This window comes from Podarcis liolepis (assembly GCF_965112155.1).
Source record: "Podarcis liolepis genome assembly, chromosome: 4".
NCBI classification, from domain to species: domain Eukaryota; kingdom Metazoa; phylum Chordata; class Lepidosauria; order Squamata; family Lacertidae; genus Podarcis; species Podarcis liolepis.
In genome coordinates this window covers 73805119-73820591 of record NC_139558.1, presented here as the reverse complement: position 1 = coordinate 73820591, position 15473 = coordinate 73805119, and the positions used below count along the sequence as shown (strand labels likewise).

The 15473-nt window shown below is 45.2% G+C and overlaps 1 protein-coding gene and 1 long non-coding RNA gene across 2 annotated transcripts in view; one reads left to right on the top strand and one right to left on the bottom strand.

Moving 5' to 3' along the window:
• The first annotated feature begins 3429 nt into the window (after positions 1-3429).
• The window catches only part of DPT (dermatopontin), a 20807-nt gene continuing 8763 nt past the window's right edge, over positions 3430-15473 (top strand). The window contains exons 1-2 of the mRNA XM_083500881.1: positions 3430-3769; positions 9960-10085. Coding sequence (XP_083357007.1) covers positions 3471-3769; positions 9960-10085 — 425 coding nt within the window. The 5' untranslated portion in view covers positions 3430-3470. The remainder of the gene's footprint in view (positions 3770-9959; positions 10086-15473) is intronic.
• Positions 10043-15473, bottom strand: part of LOC310705919 — a 10424-nt gene continuing 4993 nt past the window's right edge. Inside the window, exon 3 of the long non-coding RNA XR_014525525.1 lies at positions 10043-10132. This is a non-coding gene — a long non-coding RNA (uncharacterized lncRNA). The remainder of the gene's footprint in view (positions 10133-15473) is intronic.

Sequence of the window (15473 nt, the reverse complement as noted above, 5' to 3'; positions counted from 1 at the left end):
CAGCTTTTTCTATTCTTTCAAAAACCTGCAAATCCTGTTTTTAAGGAAGGACCATATGTCAGTGGTAGAGCATATACTTTGCATGCAAAATCTCTCAGGTTCAATCCCTTGCCTCTTCAGGAATATATCATCATCATCATCATTATTTGCAGTTGGGGGAAAATTACTGGTACTTTCAAAAACCCTGGAGAGCCATTGGCTGTTGGTTTGGAAAATACTAAGCTAGATGGATCAAGTGGCTGACTCACTATAAATCACTTTCCTATATTCCTTCCAACATCCAACAACAGGTGATAGTGAGTAAAAACATATACATGCATATGCAAGGACAAACTATCTGAAGTATCAGAATCATACCATCAGAATCAAGCCTCTGACTCAAATCACTTTCTGCCCTCTGAAAATCTGTCCCCCAGCCCCAGAAATAATCGAAAACAAAAACATACTATTCAAGTATTCCAACACTTGGCCGTCTTGAAAATGGAATTAAAAACACCCTACCCAATAAACATTGGGTGTATGGTTTCTAATGTGAGATTCAGCAACTTGCCTATATATCCACTTTTGCTTGGTAATTTTTTCATCCAGGCTGTAAAAAAAATGTTTTATAGCATTGGGCCAATGCGGTTTTATGGTAAGAAGTTGGAATGGTCTTTCTATTCAGAAGAAATCTGTGAGTATTTACTAGTAATGCAGTTTATAGGATTGTCAGAGGAGTGCCATTAAAGCTGGATAACTGCAGAATGCAAGATGCTTTTCGGGGAGGTTTCATATCCTGGAGCCGTTATAGGATTAGCATAAATTACCGCTGTTTGCTAGGCTGTCAGCATGAGAACAAAACATCAGGTGGAAACTATGTGTTTAGGAAGAGGATGCAAAATAAGCAGGTGCCACTAGGGATGGGCAGATAAGCCTATTTCCCTTCTGAGTCATAGGTCTGTCTTGTCCCAGGTTTTGCACACACAAAATTAGCACTGGCATTGCATGCATTTTTTACTCATTTTGTACACATTCTTCCTCTACAATATCAAATGTATTTCCAATGTATTTCCCCGTAAAATATGTATCTTGGTGTGCATTATTATTTTTTTAACCAAGAGTGCATTGCAGTAATTGGAGAAACACATAATCAAGCACATAATCAGAGCACGCCAGGCACTCCTGTCTTCCACTGCCTCCTGCAGTTTGGTGAAACTCATGCTGGTAGCTTTGAGAACACTGTCCAACCATCTCATCCTCTGTCATCCCCTTCTCCTTATGCCCTCCATCTTTCCCAGCATCAGGGTCTTTTCCAGGGAGTCTTCTCTTCTCATGCGGTGGCCAAAGTACTGGAGCCTCAGCTTCATGATCTGTCCTTCCAGTGAGCACTCAGGGCTGATTTCCTTCAGAATGGAGAGGTTTGATCTTCTTGCAGTCCATGGGACTCTCAAGCAAGTAGGCATGTATATATATCTGCATATAAGTCTGGGAGTGGCAAACTAGGCCAGTTCTCTTCAAAATGCAGAGCAAGCAGGGGCATCTGTGTCATGCTGGCCCATATCTTCCCTAGTATTATTTATCTTAACTTTCACAGGCAGTGGCTTTCATCTCCAAGTTCACAAGCAGCGGACTTTCCCAGCCTTTCTGCCCAAGATCTTTTCAACAGGAAATCCTACACCTTGTGCATGCAAAACACTCTACTGCCATATGTGCTCTAGAATTCAGTCTGGAGTCCCTTCAAACAAATTGCGCTTTTTGCAGAACAGAAAGCAGAATAGCAGATTTCAGGGCAAAATGCTCCTGTACTTTCTGCTGGCGGGCTTCCCATAAAAGTGGCTCTCTCAACACATGCACATTAGAAGAGAACACATAAACACTTGCTGGATTAAACCAAAGGTTTGTCTAGTTCAGCATCCTGTTCTCACAACAGCCAGATGCCAATGAGAAGACCACCTGCAGTACATAAGGGCAATAGTACTTTCCCCACTTGTGGTCTTCAGCAACTGCAGAGGCATACTGTCTGCAATACTAGAGGTAGCAGACAGCTATCATCAGGGATGGATCAAATCTGTCCATTTCCATTCTCTCTGTGTCTCATTTTCTCACTTGTTTGGTGACCCCTATTTCCCTTCACAGAGCTATGTTTCTCAGAGTGGTTAAACTATTGTTCCCCCTTCCTCGGGAACTCTGGGAATTGTAGCTCTGTGAGGGGAAATAGGGCTTTTCTAGCAACTCTTGACACCCACAGCAATTTACAGTTCTCAGAATTGTTTGGGGGAAGCCATGACTGTGTAAAGTGGGGTGATACTGCTTTAAATGTATAGTGCAAAATCGGGCCTTGGTTAGGAGAAAAGTGGGAAGAGATATGGGTAGAGGTGGCATGTTTAATAGGTACCCAAATAGTATTTTAAAACTGACAAGGAAAGGAAAAAGGACATTAGCAGGCTCATTCAACTGACCAAAGAGGAGACACATGGCAGGAGTTGAAACTAGGAAGCTGGAGGCTGAAGAAGGCAAGTAAAGTAAGCAAGTTTGTTTATTATTATTAATCATGATGTGAAATCAATTTTGCAGCAAGGGCAGCCTCAGATGTTTTTCATTCTTTGCCTCCATTTCCACGCTTGTACTTTAACACTAACTGTTCCACGTGAGGAGGATTTCAGGACGAAGTTATGGGACATGAAATGATTGGAAATGAAGCCTAATATCTGCCCGGAGACCTTTGCAGGTGCAAACATCATGGAAAATGAGATGGCGTATAACCATCATTGAGCACAAATAACCATGACTGGCTAATTTAAAAGGTGTCTGGAGGGGCCCTCAACTGTTCCACAAGAGTTGCACGTTTTATTCTTTCCTGCCTCCCCAATGATCTGTTGATTTTATCACAGGGCAGCAAGCTTACGGTGCAACAAGTTGCATAGGTACATACTTGGATCCAAGACTGTATTTTTTAATCTATGAAGGAATATTTTTCTCCAATAAAAAAGAATGTTGTTCCTCCCTCCCCAAGCCAAACAGAGGCTAGGGGTGGAATATTGCAACCTGAAGTTATTTCATTGTGATTCCTGGAATTCCAGCTTTTTGCCAAATCACGATTGCCTGCAGCAGTAGCTGTGCTTTCAAATGGAAAAGGTTTTCTCCCCCCCTCCTGTCCCCATCTCCAGCTACTGTACGAACATCTGTGATATATAACACTCACCTCTTTTTATATGGGAGCCCTTGGGATTGCAACTGGTTTATAGTCCTAGGAAATCTCAGCTCAGACAATGTCAGGAATTAATGTGCTCATAAAATTCCACCTTAAAACTAATTGAATGTTTCTGCGGCCAAGTCTTTCGCCCAGAGAAGCTCCGCTAAACGGTGACACATTGTGTTTGGAGCTAGATATTCCACATCTGGAATCCAAATGTTTGACGTGATGCTAAAAAAAAGAAAAAAGCCAGCACAACAAACCAGCAGGACACTTTGCAGCCAGAAACACAAGCAACATGGACCTCGCTCTCCTCTGCATGGTCCTGCCGCTGCTCACGGTGGCCTGGGGCCAATACATGGACTATTATGACCCGTATAGTGACTACAGGGGCAGCGACGGATGGGTCAATGTGTACCGGCAGGGTTTCAATTTCCAGTGTCCTCATGGACAAGTGATAGTGGCCGTGAGGAGTACTTTCAGCAAAAAGGAAGGCTCTGACAGACTGTGGAACTATGCCTGCATGCCTACCCCTCACACCTTGGGAGAGCCCTCAGAGTGCTGGTGGGAAGAGATCAACAGAGCTGGACTGGAATGGTAGGACACCAAGCTTAAACTTTCTTTAGGAGCTGCCATTGTGTGTGTTTGTGTGAGAGAGTATGTGTGCGCGGAACCCATGTTGCTCAGTGCCAGGCTGATGTGATGGTTAACAGATAGCAATGCATGTGGCACTAAAACAAATTAATTAAGGAATTAACGCTCTGCTTAAGCCAGTGTGAACAATCCAACAAGCTGCAGTGATGATTCTGCTATGTATTTCCATAGATGAGGCAGTCGCAACTTCATTTATTTATTGGATTTATAGCCCACCTTTACTCCAAGGAGCTCCAGGTGGCATTTTTGGCTCTTCCCATCCCCATATAACCCTCATAACAACCCTGTGAGGCGGGTTAAGCTGAAAGGCAGTGACTGGACCAAGGTCACCCAGCGAACTTCATGGCTGAGTGGGGATTGGAACCCTGGCAGTGGTGGCAAACCTATGGCACGTGTGGCAAACCTATGGCACGTATGCCAGAGTGGGCACTCAGAGCCCTCTCTGTGGGCATGCATGCCATCGGTCCATCTGCGCCATTGCTGGGGGTTGGCAAAGTGGACAGCTGTCCGTCCCCCAGACCACTGTGGGCAGGAAACTCTCACTAGAGTTCCTCGGGGCCCCCATGCCACTGCAAGCTGGAAATGGGTTATTTGTTGCTTGTACGAGCTGGAGATTGTCTGTGGTGATTGGGCGGGAGATTATTGGGCTGTTGTCAATTGGCTTCCTTGTGTTAGTTTGGTGGCTGCCTCTTGGCATTCCCCTCAAAAAAGCTCAACAAGCCTGGACAAACACACACACACACACACACACACACACACACACACACACCCTGCAACAGCTAAACAACTCATGGCACTTATTTCTCACAAAGTGCCAACACTAAGTGGGTTTTGGGTTGGGGTTTGGGCACTCGGTCTCTAAAAGTTTCACCACCCCTGTCCTGGTCCAACGCTCTAATCACAACACCACAATGGCTCCCATTCGTTTTGTTCCATTCCTTGCTTCCTCCACATTGTGAATGCTCCTTGATTTGTCTCCCTCCTTGTCTTGCAAGCATTGTACTTTTGTCCACCGGTTCAGCAACATTGGCTGGAGTTAGATGGATAATAGTTCTTGTTGTTGTTTGTAATGAGAAGAATTTTTGCTTGGCATGGCTATCATATTCTGTTCTAGCGAAGCAGCGCCAGGAAACCTTGCAAAATCTATTTGACTAGAGAAATATTCCATGTGGGGCGGGAGGGGGGAGAGCAATGAACGTACATGAGCAATGATAGCTCTATTAGAATATGTTCAGCTCTCTGAAGAAAGTGCTGTTGATCTCCCGCCAATATTTTAATGATTTGAGAGATCTGCCCAGTGATGGATGAATTTTGCAATGAAAGACTCCTGTTCCTGTTCAGTTAAGAATGATTAAAAGTCCTATCTACCACCTCAAAAGATAAGGGATATTTTATGTAGTCCGAGTTCTCAGTTTCTCTTCATATTATGTGTGCAGAACATTCTGTCACACATACTCACTGTGCACTAAATATTTCTTGGCAGAATATATCTAAACATGTCTTCTAATGGTTCGGTGTTAAATGCACTGCCTCATTTCCTTGCTTATGATTCAATACATATATATTTGTTTAAATTAAACTATAGATGGAAGAATTATCTTGTCCTTTGACTTGTGGTCAAGTAATCTCGCCCCATTCCCCCATTAGTAAGTTCTTCTTACTAAGGTGTTAAGTTGGTTGCAAGGTTCTTCACAATCTCGTTTTTACGTTACTGCCTTTAAAAATGGTGTTTGTACTAAAACGACACCACAACTTTCCCTCAATATCCTAAGACCAAAAAAGAATACTGAACAAGAGGGCATAATCTCTCACCACCCCACCTCCCCTAGGAGCCTTTGGCACTTTGTGTTAAACATGAAAATGTTAACTGAACTCAACAAAACATTTTCACATCTTTTAACTGTATTGCTCATCATTGCATATATTTTTCTTCTTCACTTTGCTCACACAGAATGTGCTTATTTGGCACAGGGTAGGAGAGGGAGACCTGCCAGTTTCTTTGCTAAAAAAGAAAGGAAGAGATGGTCTGGAGTTATGTCTTTAAAGGCGAAATGGAAATAAGAAAAAGCATCTAAATCTGGAAAAAATATGCATGTTAAGAAAGCATTAACACTGACCTCTTAAGACTCTGGCTTGGAAATACAAATGAGCATTTCCCCCCATGTATGCACAGATATTTTGCTATCGTTAGCTAATATTTTGCCTAGAAATGCTGATGGAGTCTATGAAATAAAACAGGCCTAGATGACTCATCATACCAAAGGATGTACATTTATTTCCCACCCTTTTCTTAAGGCCTGGGTTTAGGAAGTAATATATCTTTGTGCCATTTTATCCTCACAACAACCCTGTGAGGAAGGCTAGGCTTGTTGAATGGTCTCTTTAAATTTGAAGGTTCAATATTGTTCCACAAGATGTGTATGTCTTTAAGGGCCAGAGCAAATAACTTGTTCCAGTTTTACAGCTGTGAAACAGTATAGCAGGTGCTGCTAAGTTGTGTTAATTAAGCTGTGTCAGCAATTGGGTATAGTATATAAAGAGCAGCACCTAGCTCTCTCACTACCCTGGGGGCGGGATGGGTTGGTGGTTGGGTCTGGCTTGTTGATGTATTTAGTGTAAAATGAGTTTTTATTTATTTATTAAAACCTTGTTATTTTTGAGTTCCTTGTAATGCGTGGTCTCCCCAGCAAGCTTTCTGCAGTGCAACTAAACGGCAAATAGCCAACAAGGCTAGGCTAAGAAAGAGCTGGGACAGCTTTATGAGCCTCAGTTCTCCCACTTGCTAGCCTAGCTCTCTCTCTACTCCACCACACTTTCCCTGTGACTGGGGCCACCAATGATGATTTTGGTAATGCTGCTAAAACTTGCAGAGGCAGTTTTACTAGTGGTGACAGCGGTACACAAGAGTGTGTAGCCACAAGCAGTAACAGGTCTACCGTACTGCCTTCTACTCTTTTAAAAAAGCATTGCTTGCTTCTACCTACGCAGCTGGCGATAACATAAAATGTTCCAGCACACCATCATAAAATTAGGTCACATCCACTCCAGACATTTAAAGCACATGGCTTCCCCCAAAGAATCTTGAGAACTGCAGTTTCTGAAGGAAGCTGGGAACTGGGGACCCACACCCTGCACAAAAGTAGTTGTGGGGGCGAGGAGAAAGGGCTTGGCACTGAGGGAGGCTAGTATGGGGCAAGGAGTGCTGGAGCCTGGGCAAACACATTACAAACTGGAGAAGGGATGCAGCTCATTGGTAAGCAAAAGGTCCCAGGTTCAGTCTGTGGCATTTTCAGGTAGAGCTAGGGATTGCCCCTTGACTAAAACCCTAGCAAGCCTCTGTGATTCTAGGCTGTACTGAACCAGATTGACTGATGGGTCTGCCAGAGTGTAAGACAGCTTCCTTTGGTCTTTGAAAACTGTTATAAGAAAAAAAAAACTGCTCTCTTTCCCTTATGGGGTATTCCGGAGCCCGTATAGAGTCCTTAAGTGGGTTCCCCATTGGTAGAAGAAAATAACAGAGGCCAACCAGAGTATACTGAGAAGCAAAGTGGCTAGTAAGCCTGGCCTTTATTAAAGGAATTGTTGCAACAGGGTCCCCACTCATCACATGCAGGAGGGAGGGGAACCCTGAACAATGGTGCCCAAGCCCTTATATAGACTTTTGAAATTGCCCACCCTGTAGCCCAAGACCACCCCCCAAAACATCACAGAGGGAGGCGGTCTACAGCAGAAATCCTGTTTGCCAGGATACCTGATAATGGTCAGTAATTGCATTACCTGGGCAGTCTGGCCATTCTTTTGTGATGGTTAATACTTTAGTTCCTGAATCCAGGTCACAGGCTCACCCTATTCATACACAAATATGCCCTTAAGACAGTATTTGCAAGTAAAAAGACAATGGGAAGGCTTTCCTCATTTGCCTCCCTTACTACAGAGGAATATTTGAGGTCATTGGGAGAGTCAAAATGGCTTCAGGATTGCTCTCCCATACTGTTGCAGACACGTTTCATATATTTAGATATGTGTGCATTTATGAATATTTATTCTACATCTGAGACCTTTTTTTTTTAAACAAAACCATATCCAAATGCAACTATCTTCGTTCACCCCTTTTTGCTGACAAAGTTGAAAGTGAGTTAAGGGGGAAATGACTGGTTAACAATTCAAGGCTATAGAGCCATTTGAGGTCATGTTCCTTTGGAATGTCTGGCTTACTTATCCAAGCTGAAACTGAAATCCTTATGTGGAAGTTTTACCTAGTCTTAGCACCTCACCCCACCTTTGTACCGTTTAATGATTTAAAAAACAAAACAAAAAACTTCCTTGATGGCGGCACTGGTGACTGCGAAGTGATAGATGAAGCCATTAGCCCCAACTGCTATTTGATGGTGATATGACACAGTAACCGTATCAGCGCTTGAGAAAGAAAAGCACATGAAACAATCATCTTGAAAGAACTGCATGGCTTTTATGGTAATAGCTGAGCAAAGCATCCCTAGTTTATCGGCTGTTTTGAAAAACAGAACACAGGGATTTCTGTGAAATAGTGCCAGCAAAAGAACTGTCACACAGTGGTGGCACTATTAGAAGTGCTAATAGATTTGGTTTCCATGACAGGCAAATAGATCTTTAAAAAGCACTTATTCCTAGTTTACAGCAGCATTTCACTTTTGGAAGAATTTACACCTTTGCCAGCAGCCCCTAGAGACTGCAGATAATTTTCTTAGTGCATGTATGGTAGACTATCACAAAGGAAGGAGAATCATCATTATTAACTATTATTGCGTTATTGATTCTGCTTATTTATAAACTATTTCATAGCTACAAGCTATCAAAGCGATGTACAATAAGTTAAAATGAAATACAAAAGATAGACTGCAAAGACAAAAACCGTTTATAAGATATGCAGTTAGCAATCCATAAAACAAATAGCTTATGGGAAAGCCTTCTTAAACAAAAATATACTTAACCTTCAAGGCACCAGGAGCTTGTCTGATTTCAGCTGGTAATTGACTCTGGAGGGTTGGTTTCTGGTACAAACTAAGAGGAACCTTGTGGCGTGCACAGCAGTGCCCTATCTGAGGAGCACAGTTTTTGGGCACAATTTTTGGGCAGGCATACAGCTACAGGTATGAGACCATTTAAAACATGAGAAAAAGTTAAGCTTCAAGGGTTGGCGCTGTTGGGGAGTCACCAATGTCCTGTGTACTCAGGAGGGTTGGTCTTCCCATCACAAAATGTCAGCTGCAACTACCAAAGCCTGGTAGTCCTTTCAGAGTCTGGGTTGCTTCTCCATATTTTGCAATGTCGTTTGCTAGCAAAGAAGTGTGCATATAAATGCATAGGTTACTGAGAATACCATACAAAAAATGCAATACATATGGGGAAATTGCTTTACAAAAATGTGTTTGTGAGGCAAATTTGCACACAGAAGGTGACTATTAGGAGAAATTTGCACTAAAATATTGATGAATTTTCATGAGGACTTTTTTAAAAGTTGCAAACTGATGTAGAAAATAGAATGACCTGGGTTGCACGTCAACCCAGTCTCTGAGTAGTGCTAGAGTCCAGGGGTTCCATGCACTCACCGTTTCCTTGGAATGAGAGATAGCGGGGACTGTGGTGTCCTTTAGGATATGTGGTTTATTTACACATATATACAACCTGAGCCTAAGATGGAGGTGCTCACAGCATTTACACTTTCTGATAGTCACAGCCTTAGAATCAAACAGAAATCAAGCATGTCTCTCACTCTCTGGCTTCTACCTGCTTCTAGCTGAAGCCCCAGGACTCTCGCTATTGCCCTTCTAAGTAGCAGTCAGGTGAGGAGAGGGAAAGGCTCGCTCATTTGCCCAGAGGGCACCATCACTTCTTTTGCTACATTAATGGTGGTCCTTAGGTAACAACTATGCCCATTCTCTCACACAAAAACTTGCCTGACTAACTCTGCAAACTCACAACAATAATATTGGAAAATTAGGAACCAAGAAATACCAAAATAGTCATATTTGCTCATCCCTAGTTGCTAGATTCCAGTACTCTGCAAGAAAGTGTTTACAGGCATGTTTACAACAACAACAACACTGCTACTACTAGTAGTACAACTTATTTTCATTATCATTTTTCTCTTCAGGTATCAAACATGCTCAAATAATGGGTTGGTGGCAGGATTCCAGAGCCAATATTTTCCATCGGTGCTTGATCGAGAGTGGCAATTCTATTGCTGCCGCTACAGCCGGAGATGTCCATATTCATGCTGGTGAGTTCACAAAAGTGCACTGAGTTTTTAATGCATTGAGAGCATTTCTAAAAAGAACTCCAAGATCGTTCCCTTAAACTCTAAAAGAAATAAAACCTTTCCAGAGATGTACAATTAATATTTTGTAAATGATTCCTCAGAGAAAGCCTTCTTAAATAAAAACGCCTTCAGTAGGTACCTAAGCATCAAATACTATGTGCCTGTCTGACTTCAGTTGGTTGACCCCAGAGGGCTGGAACTGTAATACAAAAAAACCAGTTTTTAGTACAAACTGAGCTTTAATATAGAACAAAACAGGGTAATTTGATGTATCACAAGCTGAGCAACTGGGTTGTTGATATAGCTGTCCAAATTAGAAACCAGGATGATTTTTGTCTGTGCAGCTAAGATGAGCACTGGCAAATTGCTTCCTTAAATGGACTGACCAAAGGTGATTCAAAGTATCATAGACAAACAGAACTACAAAGGAAGTGAAGTTTTCAATTAGATGTGCACAAGATGTTTACTTGCCTTTTAGTGGGCCAGCTGCTGACCTACATGCAACAACAATGCATACAAGTCCAGAATAAAAATTGCCTTGCAGATAGGAGGGGAAGTAATCTTGGATTTCCCTTCATAAAATCTTCAAACATCCTTCCAAGTGTCGGCTGATGTTCTGCACCTGCGCGTGAAGCAACAGCCCTGCCAAAAGTCTTCCTTGTGAAGGAGGTGCTCTCTGCTTTACTAGCGAAGGTCATCATTAAGGCCTTTGCTTACATTTATGAAGGAACTGGTTTTGTGCCTCAGTGGGACAAGTCACGCTACTGTATCATTCAATTCAGTTGTAATCTTGGAGCATCGATTTGCCATGTCAATTGAAGGCTCTTGCCTGGCAGCTTCGGATGCTGTTAATATCTGAAGCCTCACCTCCCTGCTTCTGCCATCCTCATGAGTGTGTGCTTAGGTATCCATCTCTATCTATACACATGAGAACATAAGCAGAGCCTGCTAGATCAGGGCCAATGGCCCATTAGTTCAGCATCCTTTTCTCACAGAGGCCAACCAGATGCCTGTAGGGAACCTGTAAGCATGAGCTGAGTGCAACAATATGTTCTCTATTTCTGAATCCCGGTCAATGGTGTTGTCCAACCCACTTTTTAAAGCTATCCAAGTTGGTGGCTGTCACTACTAGCGAATTCCATAGTTTAACTATGCAGTGTGTGAAGAACCATGTTCTTTTGTCTGTCCTGAACCTTCCAAAGTTCAGCTTCATTGGACATCCACGAGTTCTAGTTTTATGGGAGAGGGAGGAAAATGTTTCCCTGTCCACTTTCTGCACTCCACACATCAGTTTATATACTTCTATCACCCCCTCCTTTGCTCACATTTTCTCTGAACTGAAATAACTCCAAATATTGTAGCCATTCCTCATGGGAGAGTTGCTTCAACCCCTCGCTTGCCCTTGTCTGAGTCTTCTCCAGCTCAACAATGTCCTACACTGTGCACAGAATTTACCCCTAAGACTTTTCAGCAAAGATACATGTCAGGGAACTGCCATCAGAGCATCAGGTGGTGGAGGGACTCAGGCAGGATGAAAGAGACTCAACTGCTGAAGCAGGGACCAGCAGGGGGAGGAGTGGGTCTCTGAGGGAATGCGAGCAGGAGGGAGGGCTCAGGGAGGCTTCCAGCGAGGACAGTGGGGAGGTATCGGAGTCTCCCATAGGGAGACCCACACCTCGCAGGAAACTGTCACGCCGTGAGTCCAGGAGACGCGTTTCTGTTAAGGAACTTCTTTGCTGGAAACGCTTCCGCAGACAGCCACTGTCGGACTCTACTAGTGACTAGAGCAGACATGTCTGAGGAGCTCCGTCACACACGGAGGTTTGTGGGGTCGCACAAACTCTGAGGGAGCACATTTTCAAGCACAAGCAGCTAATCAAACCCTCACAGCAGTCCGACAGTCTTTGTACGCTGCCTGTGCAAGAGAAGGCATCATGAGCGAACCAACCGGAACCGGAGGAGCAGGGGCTGGAGCTGGTCCAAGCTTGGAAGATAGATACCGAGCGTTGGAGGTTCAACTGGCCCTGCAGACGGCGAGGTTGGAGGAGAGAAGGGCTCAGGATGCAGACAAGAAGGGGAGAGCCACGCAATTCCCCAGAAAGGTACCTGGATTGGTGCAGAAATTCGGGGGGGACCCCAAGGACTACCATGCTTTTAGGACAGAGATGCAATATGCCCTTAATGTGCAGTTCGATGAGTTCCCTGATGAGGAATCGCGAGTTGCTTTTGTAATTGGGCATCTTGAGAAAGGGGCTAGAGACTGGGTTCGACCCCTAATGGCAACGCACAATGAAATACTAAAGGACACAATGAAGTTCTTTCGTGCAATGGATATCATGTTTTCCAGCGATATTGAGGAAGGGGTGGTGCGCAGACAGTTAATGGCTTGTAAGCAGGGAAGTCGATCTGTCCGTGAATATTGGACTGAGTTTACCATGCTGATTCACAGACTGAGTTGGGATTTATCGGCGGCACCCGTTCAAATGCTATTTGAAGAAGGTCTTTCTTCGGGGGTGAAAGACGAGCTGGCACGGAGCCCCAGGGCGGAGTCTATGGATCAGCTGACCAAATCTGCGCTGACCATAGGAGCGCGGCAGGAGGCAAGAGCCTTGGAGAGGCGGGAAGGGAGAGGGGAACGTTGGAAGGAGTTCCGCATTCCAGACATTCCTGAGCCAGCTTTCCCGCCGGCAGAGCCGATGGAAATCGGAACAGCGCGCGCGCGCGCATTTTCAAAAACCAGCGAGGGAGCTAAGAAGGAGGGAAAGGGCCCCCGGAAATGCTATCTCTGCCAACAGCCAGGCCACTTTGCCAGAGTCTGCCCCCAGAGGAAGGAATGGCAAGGGATGGTGGGAGCTGTTGAGGGGGGAGAAGAAGGGGGAGCGGAGCAGGTAAAAGCCAACGCCTGGTTGCCACAATTGGGGCACTGCAGCCAGGCCAAAGAGCAGTGAAAGTGCCCGTGCCAGAAGCTCCTCGACCTGCTCTAGTGATTGAAGTGTCGCTAGAGCTGCAGAATGGGCACCCCCTAAAAATAAAGGCGCTATTGGACTCAGGCAGCTCCTGCAATTTTATGAGCAAGGAGTTTGCTGCTGAACACCAGATACAGACCATCCCTTTAAGCAACCCCCTGCAGGTGACCACGATTGATGGCAGGGAGTTGTTGGGAGGAGGAGTCCGCTTGCAGACTGTCCCAATGATAATGAGGGTGGCAAGGCACACAGAACTGATAGCGTTTAATGTGGCCACCCTGGGAGGCGCTCCCATTATTTTGGGAATGAGCTGGCTAGCTCTACATGATCCGCTGGTTGGCTGGCATCAAAGAGTGGTGTCCTTTGGTTCAGCACATTGCCTAGAACACTGCAAAGGGGAGAAGGGTTCAGCAGGGGCCCAAGCCACCCTAGCAGGGACTGAAGTAATGGGGAAGGTGAAGGTACCACCACAGTATGCAGATCTCAGCGACGTGTTCAGCGAGAAGGAAGCTGACCAACTACCACCTCATAGACCCTTTGATTGTCAGATCAATTTACTCCCTGGAGCACAGCTTCCTGTAGGCAAGTTGTATGCCATGTCAGACAGAGAAATGCAGGAGTTGCGAGAGTTCATTGACAAGAACCTGAAGAGAGGCTTCATCAGAGAGTCCAAAGCCGCAGGGGGGAGCCCAGTGTTCTTTGTGGACAAAAAAAATGCGGACAAGCCGAGACTTGTATGTGATTTTAGGCGGCTGAATGCAGTGACTGAACCGGTGGCGTTCCCTATGCCCAGAATTGATGATATTTTGACCAGGGTGAGGAAGGGAAAGATTTTCACAAAGCTGGATCTAAGGGGGGCGTACAACCTGATACGCATAAGGAAAGGGGATGAATGGAAAACCACCATGTTTACCCCTTTGGGGGCGTTTGAATACCTCGTTATGCCATTTGGATTACAAGCAGGCTCCGCGTGTTTTCAATCTTTTATGAACCACGTGCTGGGCCCTTTGCTCTACAAGAATTGCGTTGCCTTTCTAGATGATGTGTTGGTGTATTCTGAGAATGAGGAGCAACATGTGAGAGACGTCAGAGAAGTGTTGAGCAGACTGCAAGCCAACAGGCTGTGGGTCAAACTGGAGAAGTGTCGGTTCCATACCAAGGAGGTGGAATTCCTGGGGTACCGCCTGTCAGACAAGGGATTGGCCATGGATCCCGGCAAGGTACAGGCAGTGCTGGAATGGAAAACACCCAAAACCAAGAAGGATGTGCAGAGGTTCCTAGGGTTTGGAAACTTTTATCGTAAGTTCATCCGCAACTTCGCCCATCTGACGGCGCCCATCACTGACTGTCTCAGCAGTAAAAAGAAGTTTGTATGGACGGCGGAGGCGGAGCGAGCGTTTGAGGAACTGAAAAGGGCCTTCGCCTCTGAAGAACAACTTCTGCATGTGGATTTACGAAAGAAGCTAAGGGTTGAAACAGACGCATCTGACAGAGCCATAGGGGCGGTGCTTCTTCTGCAGCCGGGGAAGGAGGAGTCAGAGTGGCGTCCGTGTGCCTTCTTCTCGCGGAAGCTGAACAAATCCGAGAGGAATTACACGGTGTACGACCGAGAACTGCTTGCTATTCATGAGGCGTTCCGGAGATGGAGGCATCTGCTAGTTGGTGCACAACATAAAGTGCAAGTGTGCACGGATCATAAAAATCTAGAGTACTGGAGAACGGCGCGAGTGCTCAACCAAAGGCAGTTGAGATGGGCCCAAGAGTTCTCCAAATTTAACTTTGAGATTTGTTATGTGCCAGGCCCAGAGAATGTTAGGGCGGACGCTCTCTCACGCAAACCTGAATATTTGGAGGGGGAGGGAGCACCCGAAGAAACCCATATCATTCCAGAGGACCGCTGGGTGTGTGGGGCGACTTTGGTGGGGCAAAGGGAATTGGTAGAGGGTACGGTGCAGGATGCATACGCCCAGGGGAAACTCAGGGATCTCAGAGGGGAGGAAGACAAATCCGGTGGTTTTGAGGAGAGAAATGGGGCATTGTATTATAAGGGAGCGTTATATATACCTGAAGGGGAATTGAGGGAGAAGGTACTCAAGCAGCTGCACGATAGCCCCACAGCAGGGCACTTTGGGCAACACAAAACCATGTGGCTGGTTACCAGGGAATTTTGGTGGCCCAAGGTCAGGGAAGATGTGCGGGAGTATGTGAGAGGGTGTGAACAATGCCAAAGAGCCAAGGGGGAGAGGCAGGCGCCGGCTGGTTTATTAGAACCACTGCCCACACCTGAGAGACCGTGGGAAGCAGTGGCAATAGATTTCATGACTGATCTGCCAAGGTCTAGAGGGAAAACAGCCATCATGGTTGTAGTAGACCTGTTAACTAA